Raw genomic sequence first — 20,465 nt, 5'->3', positions numbered from 1 at the left:
CCCTGGCAGTGATGACTTGGCTGTCATCTGAGGGCTGTCACTAACTCTTTAGGCAGAAGCTGTACTCAAAAGCTCTCCCTCACCCACAGCTCAGCTGAAGCTTGTAAGAAAGGGGCCTGTGGTCAGGATCAAGTATGAATCCAGGTGCATCCGTTTACCAGCTCCTGTTCCGTAAGAGGAAGACCTGACTTTCCAGAGTGCGAAGGTTCCTCGAGATGGTGTTTCGAGAGCCCGCTGTGCTGCTTGCTCTTCCTGCCCCCAGCTGTCCCATGGTTTTGGATTCGGGATTCCCTCTGGTCCCAGGATCCCAGTCCAGTAGTCTGGGGGAGTAGGGCAGGATGGAAGTGTGTGAAGGAACTGGGTTACTCCCAGGCTAGATGAAATTCCCTTTAGGTGGTCGCAGCAAAGGGAATTCTGATTCCTCCAGGCAACAGTCAGCTGGTGGGTGGGGGGTGTTCCCCGGAAGGGCTCATCAAGTTCCCTGGCCCCAGAGCTCTTTGCGTCAACTGGTTTCTTTGGGCAGCTCTGGCAACTAGTCTGTAATCTTTCCTAAAAGCTGGGTTCAGGGCCAGGTGCAGTGGCTCAAGCCTGTAATCCCAGCACTTTGGGAGGCCAAGGTGGGAGGACTGCTTGAGGCTAGAGTTCAAGACCAGCCTGAGCAACACAGTGAGCCTCTGCCTCTACCAAAAGAATATAAAAATTAGCCATGGTGGTGCGCCTGTAGCCCTAGCTACTTGGGAGGCTGAGTTGGGAGGATCGCTTGAGCCTAGGAGTTCAAGGCTGCAGTGAGCCATGATCATACCATTGCACTCCATCCTGGGAGAGACAGCAAGACTCTTTGTCTGTCTCTCTCTCTCTATATATATATACATATATATACATATACACATATATACACATATATACATATACACATATACACATATATACATATACACATATACACATATATACATATACATATATATACACATATACATACACATATATATACACATATATACATATACATATATATACACATATATACACACATATATATATACATACATATATATATATATATATATATATATATATATATATATAAAATAAAGCTGGGTTCAGCCTGCTAGGACCATGGGCTTTAGCTTTGAGTGATGGACAGCAGGCCCTAACGTCCAGGAAGCCAGTGTCCTCTAGAACAGAAAACATGTTGGGTGACTGGTGTCTTCTCCCTGGAGCCATCAACGATGGGACCAGTAGCACTCCGGTTGGGGAAGGGCAGGAAGAGAGGTGGAGACCTGTTACAGCTGGGCCTGTCCATAGCTCAGCAGGGTCTGACTCCTCCTGACACTCCCCTCAGGCCTCTCAGACAGTGCTCAGGGGGTGAGAGCCACACCCACAGGGCAGCTCCGTCGCCACCGGCTGCAGTGGCATAGTCAAGCTCCAGTTTTTCATTGCAGCCTGGTCAGGAGGGCAGGCAGGGGGTAGGGATGGGACAGGGACCTTCTCTCATCCACAGGCTAGAGGGGCCACTGGTCATCGTGAGATGGGGCCATGACTCTGGGGTGAGGTCCCCTGAAGGGTGCTGAGTACTTGAGGTTTGGCTATCAAATCACCCCGACTTCCTGACCAGCCCACACCCTCCAGACTGGCGGCTGGGGTACCTCTCTCTTAGAAACTTTAGTACTTTTTGCTGTCCTCGCCTTTTGGGGCTGGCCAACTGTGGCGCTTAAAGAAGGCATGTGGTCTCTCAGTGTCTAGTCCCAGAGGCGTCCGTGTTGACAAACGCTGTTTATTGGTCTGTTACACAGAAGAGTATAGTTTCTGAGGCAAAAACCATACACACTCTGCTCCTCACAAAACCACGGAGTTACTAAGGCAGGCACACGATGGCCACACGTGCTTGGTGGAGGCCGAGGACTCATGGACAACAAGGATGGTCTGGCCCCCAGACAGGCTGTGCAATGCCCGGGGGCAGGGCTGGGCTGGGAGGCTGTCCTGGGTGCAGAAGGGTGCAGGGCCCTTTGTCATGTTTCTCAAATACAGAGTCTGCCAGACTTTGGTGGCTGTGAACAGGCCCAGCCCCAGGCAGGGCCTCCAGGTCCCAGGGCAAGGCCTAGCCTGCATGTGTTGGGGTGGAGGAGGAAGTGGGGATGGCCAAGCAAGCAGCATGCCTAGGCCTGGGGGCAGGAGCTATGCCCTTCCTGGCAGCCCCGTGTACACAGCTCCTCCAAGGGGGTTTCTGGGTTCCTAGGCCTCCTGGCATCCTGAGATGCATGTGGAAGGCAGAGCTAGCTTTGCTTCTCACCAGGGATAGAAGGGACACCCATGCATCCCCTGCCTTCCCCAGCCCCAGGGACGCAGCAGATGTCCGTGACAGATAATGGGCTGCCCCAGAACTGAGGCCTGTCCCTGAGAGGAGGCTGTGACCAGACTGCTCCCCTACACAATCACCCTGGCATTCCTCAGAGCAAGTGCTCCGGTCGCATTCCAGATCATCCAATGGCAAGAGCGTCACTTACACGTGGTTTTCAGAGAAGTACCTAATGCAGAACGCGAGGGTGGGGTGGCAGGAGTGAGGCTGTACAGACACACAGAGGTACACTGTACAGGGCCAGGAGGCCTGGGGGTCACCTCAGGTGGCCAAAGGCAGTGGCAGTGCTGCTGAGGTGGGCTGCTCCCGCCCAGGGCCCACATCTTCTGACTGCCCCAGAATCTCAGGGGAGCGGCCTGAAGGCGACCCAGGCCTCCTGCACCCAGGACATATGCCTAAACCGGCAGCATTTCTGGCTGCTCCAGCTGGGGCTGGTGCACACACAATATATTGGGGCTGCAAAGGGACCCTCAGACGGGACACAGCACGGAGCCTCTCCCCTCTGCCACCCCAGCTAAGTAGGGCCCAGGCCACTATAGCCCGTTATCATGGGGAGTAGAGTAGGTGTGTCCCCCAAGGCAGCTGCTCCCTGAGGCTGGCCGCTCCCATCCTGGCCCTGATCTGAGGGCATCCTGGCCCCTGGCTTGCCCTGCAGGGTCAGCACTGCCGGGAGTCGGATCCCAGGCTCACAGTCACTTTGTCAGGAACAGAGGTGGGGTCGGCTGGTGGCTGGGGCGGTCTGGGTGGTGATTCCGCTGCACCTCTCCCTGCCGGAGCCCAGGCGCCCGAGGTCCAGGCTCTGTACGGCTGCTGCCTCCTGGCCCCAGCTCACTTGTTCTCTATGAGCAGCTGCACCTTGTGGACGAGGTCCCGGGCGAGCCGCAGGATCTCCTGGGCATCGTGGTGCTCAGCGCGTTCTGGGGGGAAACACGGACAGCTGTAGGGAGGCCCAGAGAAAGCAGCAGGCTGGGAGTGGCTGACTACCTTGCTTTGTTTCCATCTGCTCTGCTAGATTCTTGACATCCCTGCCTTTGGGGAAGGGCCCCCAGAATTCCTGAGAACCCTCCAACTGTGTGCAGGGCAGAGGTGGGGGCCTCCACACCCCTGCTTGCGGCAGCCGGGATGGCTGGAGCAGCTCGTACCGTTGAAAAACTTGATGATGTCGGTGAAGTCCATGTTGTTGTCGCGGATGACCTCTCGGTAGGCCTCCACCAGGGCCAGGGCGATGAACAGGACAAAGTGCTCCGACGAGATGTGCCTGGCTGCCCAGATCACCTCCCACACAGCAAACACATCCTCGTACAGCAGTTCTGGGGATAGTAAGCGGCTGCTGCTCACCTGTCCCAGCCGCATTCTGGGGCTAAGGCTGGGATTGAGGCTGGGGCTGGGGCTGAGGCTGAGGCTGGGGCTGAGGCTGAGGCTGAGGCTGAGGCTGGGGCTGGGGCTGACACTGGCTGGCCTGGCTGGCTGCTCATGGGCCTCTAAATGGAGCCAGGTGAGGAGTCAGAGCTTCAGGAGCCAAAGTCCTGGGATTCTCTCCATGACACAGCCTGGCTCAAGAATGGGGTTCTGTACCCCATACCAAGGCCCCGTCCTTTTCTTGGGTAATTTCTGCACACTGAGTTCCTGCAGACTTTATGCCTGCATTTCAGCCGGGCAGCTCCGTCACGGGCCTCCCATTTTGGTGCTCAGGAATGCTTTGGTTTGAAAAAAGTTCCCCAAACCATGACCTATGAGAGTTATAATTGTCAACCCTGGCAACACTTTGGGAGATTTTGTTTCCTTTTAATTTTTTCTTTTCTTTTTTCTTTTCTTTTTTTTTTGAGACAGAGTCTGGCTCTGTTGCCCAGGCTGGAGTGCAGTGGTACAATCTCAGCTCACTGTAACCTCACCTCCACTACAGGCACCCGCCACCACGCCTGGCTGATTTTGTATTTTAGTAGAGACGGAGTTTCGTTGGCCAGGCTGGCCTCGAACCCCTGACCTCAAGTGATCTGCTTGCCTCGGCCTCCCAAAGTGCTGGGGTTACAGGTATGAGCCACTGCACCCAGCCAAATTTCTTTCTTTCTATTTTAGAAATTAAAGAGAGGGTCTGGCTATGTTGCCCAGGCTGGTCTCAAGTTCCTGGGGTCAGGCAATCCTCTCATCTTGACTTCCCAAAGTGCTGGGATTATAGGCATGAGCCACTGTGTCTGGTCAGGGAGTATTTAAGAACACATAGGCCCAGGCAGCCACAGTTAGTAAGTCTGGGGCTGGGTGGGGCCCAGGATACTGGTAGTTTTTTAAAGCTCCCCAGGTGGTTCCAAGGTCTGGTTAGGATTGAGAACTGTTGGCTTTGGGGACTGCCCCAACCTCAGCCCCATGATCCAACCCACTTCTTACCCCTCTTAAAATCCAGCAGGAACCAGCGATAACAGAAGTAGAAGTGGGTGTAGTCTCCATTCTGATGCATCAGCTCAAACAGCTCTGAGTCCAGGATCTTATGTGGGTGGGAAAAGGGAGAGCCCTGAGCTGATGCTTCTCCTCTCTGGCCACCACTCACCCTCCGCTCACGCGCAGGGATGCACGCGATCCCCAGACCTGGCAGTGGGTCTGTCTGTTGCCCCTGCCCCGCGGTGCGATCCCCAGACCTGGCAGTGGGTCTGTCGCCCCGTGCCCCGTGGTGTGATCCCCAGACCTGGCAGTGGGTCTGTCTGTTGCCCCGTGCCCCGCGGTGCACTCTCCCCCCCTCGGATCTCCTTGTGGAGGCTGGGTTGCTCCCTGCTACCCCTCTCATCACCCATCTCTCAGGGCTGCTTTTATTTTAGGGTTATATGATTTTCTGGGTATCTGATGTCATCAGCAACCCCTACTGTTCGCCAGAACTTTCATGGGCACGAGAATTCACACACACTCCTCAATTTCTAACACGGAGACCATGGGTTTTGGTTTTTTGTTTTGAGGCAGAGTCTCGCTCTGTCGCCAGGCTGGAGTGCAGTGGCGCGATCTCGGCTCACTGCAACCTCCGCCTCTCCAGTTCGAGCGATTCTCCTGCCTCAGCCTCCTGAGTAGCTGGGACTACAGGCGCCCCCCAACGCCCAGCTAATTTTGTATTTTAGTAGAGGTGGGGTTTCACGATGTTGACCAGGCTGGTTTCGAACTCCTGACTTCGTCATCCGCCCGCCTCAGCCTCCCAAAGTGCTGGGATGACAGGCCTGAGCAGCCTAGCCCGGCCAAAACCATGTCTTTTAAAATGAAAGAAATTAAGTTTCTATGTCAAGTATGTTTTGGAAAGCTCCCTAGCCTTCCTGTGGACGATGGACAAGCCTGGCACTGCCTGCTCCCGTGCCCATGGGTGGCAACCGGCCTCACCTGGATGAGGGAGCGCATGTTGGCGAAGTGGGTGTCCATGGCACCCCGTTGGGGAAGTTCTGGCTCATCCTCTTCATGAGGTGGCTGAAGCAGCTGTAGGCCAGCTGATCTGAGGGGAGACCCGGGTAAAGCTGGCAGGGCAGGAGACTCGGGATAGGGCTGGCTCCCATTCCTGCTCTTCCAGACCTGGCCACCCTCTCGTCCTTTTTCCAGCTTCTGCAGCCTAGTCCCAAGTCCCATCCCTCACCGTTGTTGAGGGGGACCAGGAGAGGTGCCCAGTCCCACGTCCCCCATCCCTCACTGTTGTCTAGGGTGACCAGGAGAGGTGCTCATCCCCCATCCCTCACCGTTGTCGAGGGTGACCAGGAGAGGGGCCAGCAGATCGCACATGCCCTGCACATAGCCCACGTCCAGGTGCTCCCACACGTAGCTGAAAGGCAGGGGCAGTCACTGTGGCTGTGCCCCATTCTTCCCTTCCTCGGGATCTCTGGGGAAAAGGCCTCCAGAGCCACCTGCCGCCCGGAAGTCAGCCTTTCCCCGACCCTAAGCCATGTACTGTGCACCCCCCACAGGGAGACAATGGGGAACAACCCACGGGCCCCCCCAAGGCACTCAGGACTTAGGGAGAGACAAGGCCTTCATGCTTGGTAGGTGGGGCGCGGGGGCGGGGCGAGGGGCAGCTTCCTGAAGAAGTGCAGCTGAAGTGGAGGTCTGGTGACCTCTAAGAATGAAGAGGGGCGGGGAAGGGGTGCTGCAGGGAAGAAGCTCTCCAGGCAGGGGCGCCAAGTGTGACTCAGGAGCAGGAGGGAGGAGCAGGGCACCTTCCCGACCCCATCTTTCAGAGTAACTGGCGGGAGCCAGAGTGCGGGGGCAGGGTCTCGCCTGGCACCCTGAGCCCCGCCCCACAAGGCACCTGCACATGACGTCTCTGAGCCTCTCAAGGTTGGGGGGCGTGAAGTACCAGTAGTTGCGGTCACATCTCTGCACATCCTTGTCTATGCGGTGCAGGTTTAAGGCCACAGTGTCCAGTAATTCTATCTGGAAGAGTGGAGGGCCCTCAGGCATGAGACCGGGCAGCCCTTCCCAGGCTGGGGGCAGAATGTGCCCCAAGAAATGCAGCAAAACAGGGAACCCCGAGACCAGAACGAGTCCCCTGGGGATGCTGAGAAATGGGCTCAGAACTCCCTTCTAGGGCAGTCAGGGCACCCCGCCTTCCACCCCGCCAGCCCTTCCTCAGCTCTGGGATGTCAGGAGGGCCGCTGGGGCGGCTGGGAACAGTGCCTGGGGAGCATGTACGCACAGTGTAGGCAGCTGCACACACAGCTGCAAGCTCCTCCCCCGCCTCCAGTTCTCCGGCCTGAGGAGGCTTCTCCTGGCTGGGATCCTGGGGCTCCGTGAAAGTGTGAGCTGCAGGGCCGGGCCCACTGGGGCCTTCCTCCCCGCCGCCGTCCTCCTCTTCGAAGCCTACGCTCTGCCCCTCATCTAGGCTTGACTGGATGCCCGAGGCCACGGAGTAATTGCGAGAGGAGGGCAGTCCTGAGTCTGGAGAGTCGAACTCCACGGAATGCTGCTGCTCCACCGCGGCGGTGCCCGGCGTCCCGGCTCCTGCTTCCTGCTCAGGCTTTGGTCTGGAATCTTCAGGGTCCTGGGGCCCCGGGGGCTCCAGTTCATCCACAGAGATAAACACCTGGTGGGTGAACACAGGGCGGCTCCACCTTCACTCTAGCACCTTCCCGCAGCCTCCTCGGCCAGAAGGGAGCTGGAATGCAAAACTCTTCACACCCCCTCTCCCACCACAGCCCCCAACACGGTCGCCGCCACGGAGCACCAAGCCAGCTTCCGACCCAGCCGGCCAGGCGGAGAGCAGCCTCTGGCCAAACATGAAGACACCGCCTTCAGCCCTGCTTGACGGAACAGCTCCAGGTCTTCCTGTGGCTACTGAAGGGAAGAGAGGGAGCCAGAGGGCTGAACGCTCAATGGCCAGTTTGAACTAAGTCTCGTGCTCGAAACGCCTAAAGTCATGAGAACAGGAGAATGGCCTTAGTGTTTTGGTGTGGCTGCCAGGACACCCTGGGTGGAGAGAAGGCTAAAGCTTTTAGGAAAAACAAGTTTTTCCTTATTTTCAGTATTGCATGTTCAGCAGGACAAGACAGGAGCATTCTGTGGCAAGTACCCAGTCAGCTCCATTAGCCCTCAGGCAAGGTGGGGAGACGTAAGAAGGAAAAGCAAACATTCTACCAACTAGACACAGTCCACCACTGTGGACAAGGCACGGGGAAGAGAAGAGACGCACGGAGACTCTTTGGGATTTTTCTTTCTCTATGTTGACCACGTAGGGAAAGCGACGGTAAAAGCAGTTTCTACTTTGGGCAGGAAGCATGAAGTGCTGGGTAAGGGCCACAGTTCTGTGGCAACCGAATATGCCAGTGAGGAAGGCTACTGCTGTCCATGAGCTCAGCAGCCGGGCACTGGCACAGACTAAGATTTTTACAAAACCCAAAGCCAGAGAGAGGGAGAATGTGTTCCTGAATAGGGGATTAAGAACAAAGCATGTGGGAAATGAGAATGTGCCTTGTTAGCTCTCTCTCTCTCTCTCTCTTTCTTTCTTTCTGAGGCAGGGTCTCACTCCATGGCCCAGGCTAGAGTGCAGTGGTGGGATCACGGCTCACTGCAGCCTCAACCTCCACGGCTCAAGGGGTCCACCCACCTCAGCCTCCCAAGTAGCTGGGACCACAGGTGCACCCCAACACATGCGGCTAATTTTTGCATTTGTTGTAAAGACAGGGTTTCACCATGTTGCCCAGGCTGGTCTTGAACTCTTGAACTCAAGCCGTCCTCCAACCTCTGCCTCCCAAAGTGTTGCAATTATAGGCATGAGCCACCACACCCAGCCAGTTAGATTTAACTTCCTTCACCTTACATTTTCTGTTAATGTTAGTAAGGATTTAGTAAAGTAACAAGAATACACAATAAAGAGGCAATTTTAAAGAAAAAAGTTAATGAAAGTGTCCTTAAAAATGCAACTTATCCGTGTTCGCTGGGCCAGGCAGTCACGGTTGAGAACTTGCTGTTGGAAAGGCAGGAGTGACGCCGGAAAGAGCTACTCTCTCATGCTCTGAGTGAGCCTGGCATAGTCCTGTGCAGTGACAGGCAACAACATGGGAGGAAGGATCTCGCCAGTCAACACCAATGGGGCTGCTCTGCGGGCTCCCCTGTTCTCAGGCCCACAGCTCTCAGGAAGCCTCTACAGTCAGAGGATGTGGGTGGAGAGGGGAAACTGAGGCCCAGAGACGGGAAGTTCTTGCCCAGAAACATTCATCTTGTCAGTAGTGGATCTGGGACTAGAGCCCAGCACTGCCTGTTGCCAGCTTTGAGGTCTTTCTACAAGGAGGAGGGCGTCCCTAAATCCCAGTAAGTCCATCTTTCCCTCTAGTTGGCTAAAACTGAGCACAATGCACGCTCTCACTTTATTCCTACAATACCCAGAGAAATAGGTGGTAGAGGCACAGTTAGCCATTTCCAGTTGGAGAAAATGAGACACAGGCACATTAGGCCTTTCTCGCAGGGCCCCACTAGTTCCCAGAGGTCAGGCTGGTGCTCAGGATCACTGTGCATAAAACGCGGGTGGCCCCCAAGATCCCCAACCCTCCAGGTCCCGTGTGGCTCACATCGTTGCTGATGGTGGAGTCTCGGTGGATGAGGCGCTGCACGTGGCTGTCGATGCTGCTGCCCGAGGAGAACTTGGTGCGTGTGGCTGGGTGGGCCTCCCGCTCCCGCTGCCTCACCACCACCTCGCAGGCCTTCCACTCTGCCAACACCTGCTGGTACCTTGCTGCCACCACTGCATCCACCTGTACTCACACCACACCACGACCATGGGGGAAGCGTGCACCAGGCCCTCCCCTTCAGGAGCTGGGCCTGCACTGGACCTTGGGTCCTGAGTCTCAGACTCAAGACGGGCCTCAGGGTAAGGGCGGTCGAGCTGCCCTGCCATGCTTCTTTCTGGCTGGGAAGGGGCTGAGGCTTCCAAGGTCCCCTCCCTGGCGTCCCCTGGCCCAGCTCCCCATCTCACCAGCCCCATGGGAACAGGCTCCTCTTACCTGCTCCATCTCCTTCTTGCTCATGCCGAACGTGTAGTGGCCAAGCAGAAAGGGCCAGACGTCCTTGCGGATCTCGTGCTCTATGCCTCCGTAGTACACTTGCCGCAGCAGCTCCAGCTCTTTGTAGTTCTAAGGGACCCGGGCAGTCAAGACCGTGCAGCCTCCACGGTCACTGTGGCCCAGCTCGGGGAGCCGCATCCCACAGAGAATGGGCTGGGCCGGGGCCTCTAGTGACTGCTGAAGCTCAGGCAAAGCCTGCTTTGGGGTGGCCACACCCTCCCGTGCCCCGGCTCCCAGCGGGGTGAGATCTCGTTCTGCTCTCCTTCCTTATGGGGCAGGACATGGCGCCCGGAGAGAGGCCGAGCTTTATCCAGGACCACAGGGCGATGTGGACGCAGGACAGCTTCCCAGTCTAGCCCCCTTCCTGTGTCAGCCCCATGCCCAGATGCAAGAGATTCTGCCAGGACCCCCGTCACTCTGTGGCATCGGCCCTGGCCTGTCAGCCGTGCCCACTGCCACATTTTACCCCGAAGCCCTCACTCCTGCCCGCCCCAGCCCCTCGCCCTGTGGCCCTGGAACCCCAGGGTTGGCACCTTTTTGTCCTTCTGATACTTGCTCCACGTGTCCTTGGTGAGGCCTGCGGAGGCCCCCGGGGGCCGGTCAGGTGGAATAATGCTATGGTGCACCAGCGCTGACAGATGGGTCCGCACCGTGGACAGGTGGCGGCAGTGTGCCAGCCCTGCAGTGGGCAGCAGTGGGCAGCGGGGGGCTGGGACCCAGGGTCACCCGCCCCCAGCCCGCCACAGCCCAGCGCACCCCATACTCACAGCCGTAGAAGGCCCGGGACACGATCTGCCTCTTCATGCTCTCACACAGTAGCCTGAGCGGCAACCTGTGGGAACAATCGGCTCAGCGGGGAGGGGCCACGGCCCCTCTGGTGGGAGGAGAGAGAGAAGGGAGGAGGTTCTGTCCTGGGGGGCAGGTAAGGCACTGGGGAGGGTGCGAGGAGGAGGAGCCGCAGCCCAGAGGCTGTCAGTGGGCGCCCTGTCCCTGCCTGCCACCCCGGATAGAGCTGCTGTGGGGCCCCCGCCTGGCCCCCAACCACCTGGGGATCTTGGTGAATGAACTTCACCTGTGTGAATCTTCGTTTCCTCATGTGAAAAATGGAGAGAGGCACCGGACGGTCATCAAGATTAATAAACAAAAGATAAAGTAAAGGTAAAAGAGCACACCTCCCATAAAAGCCATTCACTCACTGCCCTGGCACACGGCAGGTGGCTGCTGAGTGTCCTCAGGTGGACAGCCTGTCAGCAGGGTCTCTGTGCACATCGGGAAGGGGAGCTCATGAGGACTGAGCCGACGATGTGCTGGGCACAACTCTGGACAGTCGCTGGGGTTCTCTCTCATTCCGTCCTCACAAGTACCGTAGGCAGCAAGTGGCATCATCCCCATTTTACAGATGAGGAAACTGAGGTTCAGACATGTCGAGGCTCACGGTAATTCCGTAACTTGCAAGTCATGTGGGTAGCAAAAGTGAAATTTGAACCCAGGTCTGTCCCACTCTAGAGGCCACCCTGTCGCGCAAGTGACACGGCCTTTAAGGAAAGATGGACGCACATGTGGCCGGACACGCTAACAGGAAGCTGGAGCCGAGCGCTGCCCACTCACCGGTCGGGGATGCAGCTACAGTGGCTGGGGGTTGCATGTGGGGAGCTGCTGGAGGAGCAGGAGAGGCAGGAGGAGCCCTGACTGCACAGGGGCTCCAGGTGCCAGGCTGGCAGGCCGGGCCCAAAGCCCTGCATCTCGATCATGTCACCAGCATCTGAGGGGAGGAAGGATGGCATGGTCAGGGCCTGAGAAGCCTTCTCTCCCAGGCACCCTGCAGCATGCCCACCTCTGTGCCCAGAGCTGCAGAATCAAGTCACCCATGGGTGGAAAAGCACAGAGGTGGGGACTGCCTGGTCCAGAGCCCAGAGATGGAGACGGTAAGGAGAGAGGGCGCCTGACAATTCCTAGCCTCCAGCAAGCCTGGAGAGGGGCAGCAAGGCGTCATTCTGCATGTGGAAAAATACTTGGACTGAGTCTTGGGTGATTGTGCCTATAGCTCTATCTTGCGACCAGCAAGCCCTTGCTTTTCTAGAGGGAAGGGAAAGAAAGAGAAGGAACAAAGACCTGAGCTCCCCAAAGTGCCACCAGCTAGCTTAGCCTTCAAGGATTCAGCTTGGTCCTCTTGGCAAACTCTGAGATGCTCAAGGTGTCCAGGGAGTCCCCACTGTTTAAAGCCCCTGAGGAATCTGAGTCACCTGCCCGTAGGCCTGACTTTTCTAGGGGAGTCTAGATCTGGTGGCCAGTGGCTACGGGTGAGCAGTGCCCCGTGCCTAGGCCAGGCACCCCTGCTGCCAGCTCCCACGGGCCCTTTCTGAGTTCTACTCCATCCCTGCCTAGCCTGAGAGCTCTTAGCATGGCGGCCTCCCGAAAATACCAGCGAATTGGATGGAAGCCACAGGTCCCAGGGCTACGAGGCCACTGCGGGAGTGGGGGTGGTGGTGGGCACAGAGACCCACCATCCAATGTGACAGAGAAGAACAGGCCCAGTTGCAGCCTCAGAAGATGACTCCTTGGACACAGCTATGCTGCCAGCAGACAGGGCCTGCTCAGCCAGCCCAGGTGGTCTGAATCAGAACTCAAGACCCTTGAGAGCTTCCAGGGTCCAAGTGGGGCAGGGTACTGCTTAAGGGGGACTCTGGCAGGTCCAGTGAGCCACAGAGATGAAGGCAAGTGAGAGAGGAAGTGGAAGCACTGGGGGTGATGCCAGGAGGGAGGGAGAGAGTGGAGAAGAGTTCGGAAGAACAGGGACGGAGAGCCGTGTGTGCTGAGGGGGTCCTGTTGGCAGCGGTTTGCTTGGCTGGCTCAGCCTGGGCTGGGGCCCACCGTGGCCTGCTACAGGCGTGGGCCTGGCTTTGGTGGGAGCTGGACTCCAGCTCTGGGTGTGCCTTGGTGGGGAGGGCTGAGCTGAGCCCCTTTCAGTTCCCTCAGTGGTTGCCCTGCCTTGGCCAGGGCGCTCTTCCCAGACCCACAGCCGTGAGTTTTGCAGGTATCTGGCACTTCAGCTCCACCAGGAGGCAAATTAAGGGAACACACGTGGGAGGAGGGGCTGCGGCTCTGGGAGTGAGGGCGTTGCAAGCCATGCCTGAGACTCTGGGAAGAAGGAGAGGGTGCAGGTGCAGTAGAGCAGGAGCCCAGCTCAGGCCCCTGCAGGAGGAAGGAGAGAAGAGGACAGTCCCGGGAGGAGCCGGGGTGGGAAGAGGCCCAGCCAGGCAGGCAGCAGGCAACAGGCGGGCAGGCAGGGAGGGCAACAGGGGCGAGGGCGGGGGTGGGCAAAGGGAACCAAGCTCATGCCCAGAAAGGAGGCCCAGCCAAGGCATGTCTCCTGGGTCAATGCTCTTCACCTTAATCCTCCAGGAAGGAGCTGAACCAGCCACATTCGAACACTGTGTCTCTGAACGAGCCCAGTGCAGACAGCTGGGGCTATGGCGTGACTGAGTGAGGGCGCAGGCTGGACTGGGGGGTCTGCTGGGTCGGCTTTGACTCTGACCCTCTCCTCTGAGCATGAGGAAAGTGTAAAGCATGAAAACAGTGTGGTGAACCCCACAGCCCCTAAGACTCCGAGTGAAAGGTGCGTGGCCTGGAGCAGAATTAGAGTGAATAGCATCTCTGCTCTGTGGGGAGGCAGCAGGAAAAGGAAGGGGAGAGGAAGAGGGAGGGAGAGGAAATCTGGACACCCCGCCACTGATTCACATGCACAAGTCAAGCATGTTGCAGGCCTGAAAAGCAACAGCTGGCAGAACGGACTCAACAGTGTTGTCATTATGGACTGGAGTGCAGGTGGGGGGCCCCCATTCCCCAGCCCTCTCCCCAGCCGCCTGCTGATTCTGCTCTTACGCCTCCTCTCCTTTCCCAAGTATTAGGGGCCCAGAAGTTCCACACTGGGTTGGCCTAGCCCCTGAGTTCTTGAGAGGATACACAGGTGAGCCCTGAGGCCTCTGGACCCCTGGAAGTGGGCCTGGAAGTTTCTCTGATCCTGGAGGCCTCAACCCTGAGACTAGTCAGGGATAGGCTTTCTATCACCGAGTCTGTCAAGGGCTCTGCTAGGACCCTCCAGTCTCTAGCCTGACTACCAGTTCGTGGGGGAAGAAGTAGCTCTGTGGGTGCCCTCAGAGCTCAACCTTCCCACACTGCTCAGTCAGTCCACTGTAAATAGGCAACAGCCCCAAGTCCAGGTTTGCAAGGAACCAGATGGCAGGGGTGTGTGCAGGCAATAAACATCAGAAGCGGGATGTTCCCACCTAGGCCTGGCCTACAGGCTCATATTAGAAGGGCTGGGAGGGAGGGTGGGCAAGAGAGCAGGCGCCTGGCAGTAGGAGGGCAGCTGGCAGTGTGTGTGGAGGGTGTGCTGGGTGTGTTCTAACACAGACCAGGCCGCTCTGCCTGCCCGGAGACTATTACTGGCTTAGTGGCCGGCTAAGGAACTGGGCTTCCCGGCAGAACTTTGTGGAAACCTAAGGGGAGTGTGACATATTCTGAGGGCATCCTCTGCAGGGGCAGGGAAAGGGAGAAGCAATTGGTTGTGTGGCCTGGGAATGGGTGGGGATGGGGACGCTCCCCTCGTCTCTGGGAGAACTGGCTTCAGCCTCTTCCTACCCGCCCCTTCCTGGAGCACCCAGCGCAGTCCTCAGAGGTTGCCTGGCTGATTGCTTGCTGAAAAGAGTAGGGCTCCCTCTGTACCAAGCCAGCTCTGTGCTGGGAAAGATGGGTGGTAGGCAGAGGAACCCTGAGAGGCTGAGGGTACCACGCTATCACCTCCAACAAAAGGGACCTCTCCGTTCATGGACCCTGAGGTTCCTGAGGGCAGGAACACAGCTGTCTTATATCCCTGGTCCAGGTGAAGAGACGGAGCTCTGGGAGAGTGAGGAACCTGCTCAAAACCGTACAGTGAACCAGGGGCATATCTGGGGCGGGAGTTCATGTTGCCAGGCCCTGAGCCTGGCCCCTTCCTGGACACCAGGCTGCAGCTATTTCTAGATTTCATGCCAAAGCACCAGGCCCTGCCTGCTGGGGTCCTCAGGCCTCCGGGGAAACTGAGCCCTGGGGTCCTTCCCATGGCAGCCCTCAACCCCTTGCCTGACCCAAAGCTGCTGCCCCTGCCCCAGGAAGGACCCGGTGCCTCCGTCCTATTTCTGTTAAGTCAGGAGTCAGAGGCACCAGGCCCAGAGGCTGGTCTTCCCAATTAGCAGAAAGAGTGGGAATTTGCCAGCCTGACCCCTGGAGGAGGAATGGGCTCAGAGAGCCACTCAGGGTGCCCAGGAGGCAATCAGATAATCAGACCTTCTTATTAGCAAATCCTCTTCCTTCTCAGGCACGAAGCGCCCTCCTCGCAGCCTGGAGCCACCTGCCCTGGGCCAGGCCCTTTACTTGCCAGCACCTGTCTGGCCTCCTTCTGCCCTCCCTGATCTGCCCCCTGATGGGAGGGATCTGCCCCAGGTGCAAGTCCCCTAATGCCAACACTGCCGTTCACGCCCCTGTGGTGGGTGGCAGGTGGGCCCGGGAGGGAGGGTGGGGATGAGGTGGGTCAGGGAGAGGGAGGGATAAAAACCTTTCATCGGATTGGGAGCTGTGAGGTTCCGCGAGCAGATCATTGAGAGCATTGCGTGCAGTTTATCCTCCTCTTCCTCATCATCGTCCACCGAGGCCGCGCGGCTGGCCGCTAGGTGGTGGTAGTTAATAGTGACTGCTCAAAGAGAACAGCAAGAGGCAGAGGCGTGAGGACCCTCCTCCCTGGGCAGGACGGACTCCCTCCTTAAGGGGAGTGGAATGGAGGCCGGGGTCATTGTGATTCTGCAGGGCACAGAAGAGGGGAAGGGAGGGGACCAGAAAGCTCTTTGGATGATTTTCCTGGGACAGTGTGGGAGGCGGCGAGGGGCTGGGGCAGCTGCAGAGCCTCACTCTTCGGAGGCAGCCTCTCTAGGAAGAACAGAAGAGAGAGAACGGAGGTGGGGGGATGTGAAAGACGACCGGGACTGTTTGGAACGGGCTGGCAGCCCAGGAGGCCATCGGCCCTCGCACAGGCTGGGCATGACGGCTGGCAGATGGGTCCTGATCATTCTCTAGCTCCTCTCAGGCTGGACCAAATCTGAAGATCACTCCAAATCCCCTTTTCCAGACTATAAATTCCACTTTCTTCCCTCCCAGGAAAAGGAAAGGGTGTCCCCAGAGCTGTCCTCAAGGAGCTGGTGTCGCTGGGTGGAGTTTCAGCCTCTTGGTGCCCTGGCTTGCCCTTGGGGAGACGGTCCTTGAAGTGAAGTGACCAGGACTGGGAAATGGTAAAGATCGAAGAGGGGAGCCAGAGACTGGAGCAGCTAAACCAAGCAACAGCCTGAGATTAAGCACCGAGTGTGGAAACACATTCTGGCCAAAGATGTGTCTCCTTGTCAGGTACATCTGGGAGCGGGGACATCCCCGTGCTGTGTGCCCTCTGAGCCTGGGGGCGCTGTCTGTGCTGCGGCTGAGTGTGCAGTCTGGGCAGTCTGGTCCCTAATACAGACACAACTTGTTGACAACTTTTTGGCACAAGTTAGGAAATGTAGGGAGCGGGTGTTCTTGTTGGCAATAAACGCTCTGGGCTGGCAAATTCCGCGACCTTAAGAAATTCTGCGACTTGTAAGAAAAGCAAGTCTGGCCCACAGAAACCTAGGGGTAGCAGCAGCACTCTGACCAGAAAGGGAACTTGGGTGTTGGTAGATGCACATAGACAGATGGACCCCCTTGACCCCAGGGGTGTGTGTTCAGGGTGGGGCAGGACCCACAAGGGCCAAGCCACCTTTCTACCTGCCAGTCCCTAAAGGCCCCAGGCAGCCCCCAGTTTGTCTCTGATGCAACCTGCTACTTCAGCTAACGCTCATCAGTAGTTGGTTTGAGGAGGGCTCTGGCTCTAGGGGAGTCAGTGGACAATTTTCACCATCCAAAAAGAAGCGCCGGGCTGGGCGCAGTGGCTCACGCCTGTCATCCCAGCACTTTGGGAGGCTGAGGTGGGCGGATCACAAGGTCAGGAGTTTGAGACCAGCCTGGCCAATATGGTGAAACCCCGTCTCTACTAAAAATACAAAAATTAGCCGGGTGTGGTGGCAGGCACCTGTAATCCCAGCAACTCGGAGGGCTGAGGTATGAGGATTGCTTGAACCCGGGAGGCAGAGATTGCAGTGAGCTGAGATCGCGCCATTGCACTCCAGCCTGGGCGACAGAGTGAGACTCTGTTTCAAAAAAAAAAACAAAAAAGGAGCGCTGGTCCCATACCCAGGCTGTCTTCTGGGGGTCGGGGAGCAGGTGAAGAGCAATGGAGGGTTCCCCACCTTCTACTTCTAGTTTCTCCACGTATTTTACCCCTGGACAGGGTCCAAAAGGATAACTAAGAGTCTTGTGTAGTGCCGCCTAGGTCTGCCGAGCTGAGAGTCCTGGGGTGGAGAAGTGGGGAGGGGGCTAGGTAGAAGAGACACGCCTTTTCAAAGGCAGTATCTGTGGGTACAAGGTCCAGCTGAGAGGCTAGGCGATGAGCCTCCAGTGTTAACCTGGCCTGGTTGGTGGGCCCTGCCTGCTGCCCTCCTGGGTGACGCTGCGCTCCCTGCCTCCCCGAGCATCTTCCTCTCCTCCCCAGGGATGAAGCTCGGGACACTCACTGTGCTCATGCCTGTGGCCGGGGTAGATGATCCGGAACACATAGTCGGTGGCCCGCCCCGTGCCCATCTCCTCCATATCCACGGAGCGTATGCTGCTTCGTTTCCGTAGCTTGGGGAACACCTTCCCCTGTGGAAGGAGGGGTAGGTGGTCGGGCTGTCTAGGGTAGAGTCTCATCCAGGATTCCACACAAGGCTGCTCCTAAGAACTCCACGTGGGGAAGGAGGGAAGGCGGGCAGAGAACCCCCACACACAGCCCTTCCCCCAAAGCCTCCCACCCAAGTTACCTTCCCCTGCTGGGTCCACAGCGGGGGCTCCAGCTGTCCTCGAGGCAGCAGCCCATTCTCCAGACAGGACAGAAAGGACAGCAGGTGTCCTCCCTGCGGGAAATGCAGCGGCGGCCTCTGGATGCCATCCTGGCTCACCAGCACAAGCGTGCCGCCGCTCTCTGGGGGTGAATGCGGAGAGTGGGGCTGAGGCCCTCTCGTCGGCTCTCACAGCCTGCTGGCCAGCGCCCCCAAGCTGGGTAGGAGGCAGATGGCTGGGCCACAGCATGGCCTGGGAGCCCCATTAACAGGGATGGGAGGAGGACGAGGAGTCTCACAGGCCCCATGCATAGTGCGCGGCTGGCAGAAGGCAGCCTCTCCCTTCCCACCCGAGAGAGGACAAGGCGGGCTTACTTTGCTGGTGGCAGTGGATGCACACCACCTGGCTGAAGGGCACCACCAGGGCATAGTCCCAGTAAACGCTAGAAAGGAACCAGACTGCTGTCACTATGTCCAAAGACCTGCCATCCTTCCTTCCTTCCGTTTCCTGGTCCTACCACCCCATGAAACTCCCCTGAAGATAGGATGACCATAGCCAAGAAGTGCACACAGCCAGCCATGACCCGAGATCCGTGCTGCCCGCTCAGCACACGGACAGCTATCAGTCTCAGCCACTGAGAGCTTGGCTCAGACAAACCTCTTCATGGCCAGGCTTGGCTCCATCCTAGAGAGCTTGGGAACCACTCCGGGCAGCCGCTCCCTGCTATTCTTGGCATCCAGATAAAGAGTGAGGTTGGCCTCCTGGAGCAAGTAGCGTTTCTCCATCCCCCTGCCTGAGGTCAACCCCACTCCTTGCCCTGGCTCCTGGGAGCGAGTCCCAAAGCCCCCACCTCTTTTCCAGCTCGGAGTCCCCCAGAGTCCCGTTCATCAGCTGGTTGGGGGTCCACTTCAGAGTCAGGCTCTCTGCAGACTGGTGCAGGGAGAGGTAGCCAGGGACCGCCTCCATGTCCTCCTTCTACAGCGGGAGACACCGGAAGACAGAGACGATGAAGGGCTGAGAGGTTCTCAGGGATGGCCTGTGAAAAGTGAGCTCCCACTGGGAGGAGGGGAAGCAAAGCTGGGCTAGTCACGGGGTCCTGGACGAGGGGCTGGGCAGAAGCACGAGAAAACAGGACCCAGGCAGCAGCTCTGGGCATGTCCTTTCCCTGGTCAGCTTGGTGCCACTGGCTCTCTCCTGCCAGCCTCCTGGATGCCAGGTCCATTCCAGGCCAGCCGTACCCACGCTGTGGATTCCCCTCGCGTGCTGGCTGCCATTGCTGCCCCTGCCAACTCAAGGCTGGGCGTGAGGCGTGTGAAACAGGGAGTTGGGAAGCGGGGGCCGTTCTCCCCCGCTCTCTCTCGTCAAGCTCCTCAGGAAAGGAATGGCCATGGCTAGAGGCTTCCAATTGTCTGGTTCTGGGACCTACGGGGAGGGGTGGCAGGATGAAGCTTTCCTACCGGCTGCACCAGCACATGGTTCTTGCCATAGAGCAGCCGTGTCCGTGAGTTCTGGTGCAGGGACTCCACACACTCGCGGGCGCAGGCAGCCAGCTTGTCCTCCGACGCGCTGCCGCTGGAGTGCCGTTTCCGGATCTGTGTGGAAGGTCAGGGCTCAGCCTCCGGTCTTGGGAAACTGGTCTCAGGGCTTGAGAACCCTCAGGCTTCCATGCTGACCCTCTCCAGCTGACCCCAGGGTCCTTCCTGCCCCTGGTTTACTCCCAGCCACCCTCTGCTCTCCAGCCCGGACCAGCATGGGCTCCTGGCATTTCTGTTAAGTTTTATTGTGTGAAGGCTCTTCTCAGGTGGCCACTATCTGGGGGCATCTCCAAGGCCTGTCCTGTAGAGAGGCCAGTTTCCCGTCCCTACAGGCCCATGGGCATAGCCCAGATGAGCCCGAGGGGTGAGGAGGGGGCACCTACCCCCAGGGCTGGGCGCTTTGCAGGGGAGTCCTGGCGAGTAGGCGGACCCCGGATGCGGTGCCTCTGGACCAGCTCATCAGCAGAGGGGTCAGTCCAGTAGTGATCAGCTGTCTTGAGCTTAGTGTATTCCAAGGCACAGGGTCCCACTGTGGAGACAGAGACAGCCAGCTCAGACGATGCTCCCTCAGCACCTGCCCCGTACCCACCGTGGGCCTGGCACAGGCCCCTGTGCTCTCAGGCTCACCTAGAAGAGAGGCCAGGATCGGGCCGAACACAGGGTCTGCCAGCAATGCCTCCTTCTCGTAGTACTTGCTGCCAGGAGACAGACAGTGTGACTGCCGAGGCTCCAGGACTCATTCCAGGGCAGTCAGCCTCACCAGGTAGGGGTGTCCCCACAAAGCCCAGATTCAGATCAGTCATCAAGAAACAGAGAGTCCGCAAGGACTGGGCTTCGTGAGGTGCCTGGCATGGCCAATGCCCTGAGGGCAGTGAAGGGGATGGGGAGATGGAGGGCTGCCTACAGGCTGTCACGGACAGGCAAGTGTCCCGAGGGCTGGGGCTGAGGGACTGTTGGGAGACGGGTCAAAGGACGGGCTGTTTGGGGAACAGGGCAGCCACTTGTGGGATGGGGCAGCCACTTGGGGAGCGGGGCAGCCACTTGGGGGATGGGGCAGCCACTTGGGGATGGGGCAGCCACTTGGGG

General features: G+C 58.1%; 1 protein-coding gene and 1 long non-coding RNA gene across 2 annotated transcripts in view; one reads left to right on the top strand and one right to left on the bottom strand.

Annotated features, from left to right (window-relative positions):
- Nucleotides 1–1,760: 1,760 nt before the first annotated feature.
- The window catches only part of SGSM2 (small G protein signaling modulator 2), a 47,261-nt gene continuing 28,556 nt past the window's right edge, over nucleotides 1,761–20,465 (bottom strand). The window contains 21 exon segments of the mRNA XM_017866972.1: nucleotides 1,761–3,276; nucleotides 3,502–3,669; nucleotides 4,742–4,838; nucleotides 5,711–5,757; nucleotides 5,760–5,819; nucleotides 6,058–6,140; nucleotides 6,624–6,748; nucleotides 7,011–7,397; nucleotides 9,379–9,561; nucleotides 9,811–9,939; nucleotides 10,404–10,549; nucleotides 10,638–10,702; nucleotides 11,479–11,632; nucleotides 15,464–15,598; nucleotides 17,541–17,667; nucleotides 17,826–17,986; nucleotides 18,219–18,286; nucleotides 18,695–18,819; nucleotides 19,302–19,436; nucleotides 19,763–19,908; nucleotides 20,007–20,074. Of these exon segments, the coding sequence (XP_017722461.1) occupies nucleotides 3,188–3,276; nucleotides 3,502–3,669; nucleotides 4,742–4,838; nucleotides 5,711–5,757; nucleotides 5,760–5,819; nucleotides 6,058–6,140; nucleotides 6,624–6,748; nucleotides 7,011–7,397; nucleotides 9,379–9,561; nucleotides 9,811–9,939; nucleotides 10,404–10,549; nucleotides 10,638–10,702; nucleotides 11,479–11,632; nucleotides 15,464–15,598; nucleotides 17,541–17,667; nucleotides 17,826–17,986; nucleotides 18,219–18,286; nucleotides 18,695–18,819; nucleotides 19,302–19,436; nucleotides 19,763–19,908; nucleotides 20,007–20,074 (2,698 nt within the window). The 3' untranslated portion in view covers nucleotides 1,761–3,187.
- On the top strand, nucleotides 7,308–7,951 carry LOC108526338 (uncharacterized). The gene is made up of 2 exons (XR_001884495.1): nucleotides 7,308–7,400; nucleotides 7,510–7,951. It is a non-coding gene; the product is annotated as an uncharacterized LOC108526338 (long non-coding RNA).

The sequence above is a fragment of the Rhinopithecus bieti genome, unplaced genomic scaffold (genome assembly GCF_001698545.2).
Source record: "Rhinopithecus bieti isolate Rb0 unplaced genomic scaffold, ASM169854v2 scaffold_22, whole genome shotgun sequence".
In the NCBI taxonomy this organism is placed as follows: domain Eukaryota; kingdom Metazoa; phylum Chordata; class Mammalia; order Primates; family Cercopithecidae; genus Rhinopithecus; species Rhinopithecus bieti.
This window is presented reverse-complemented; position numbering and strand designations above follow the sequence as displayed.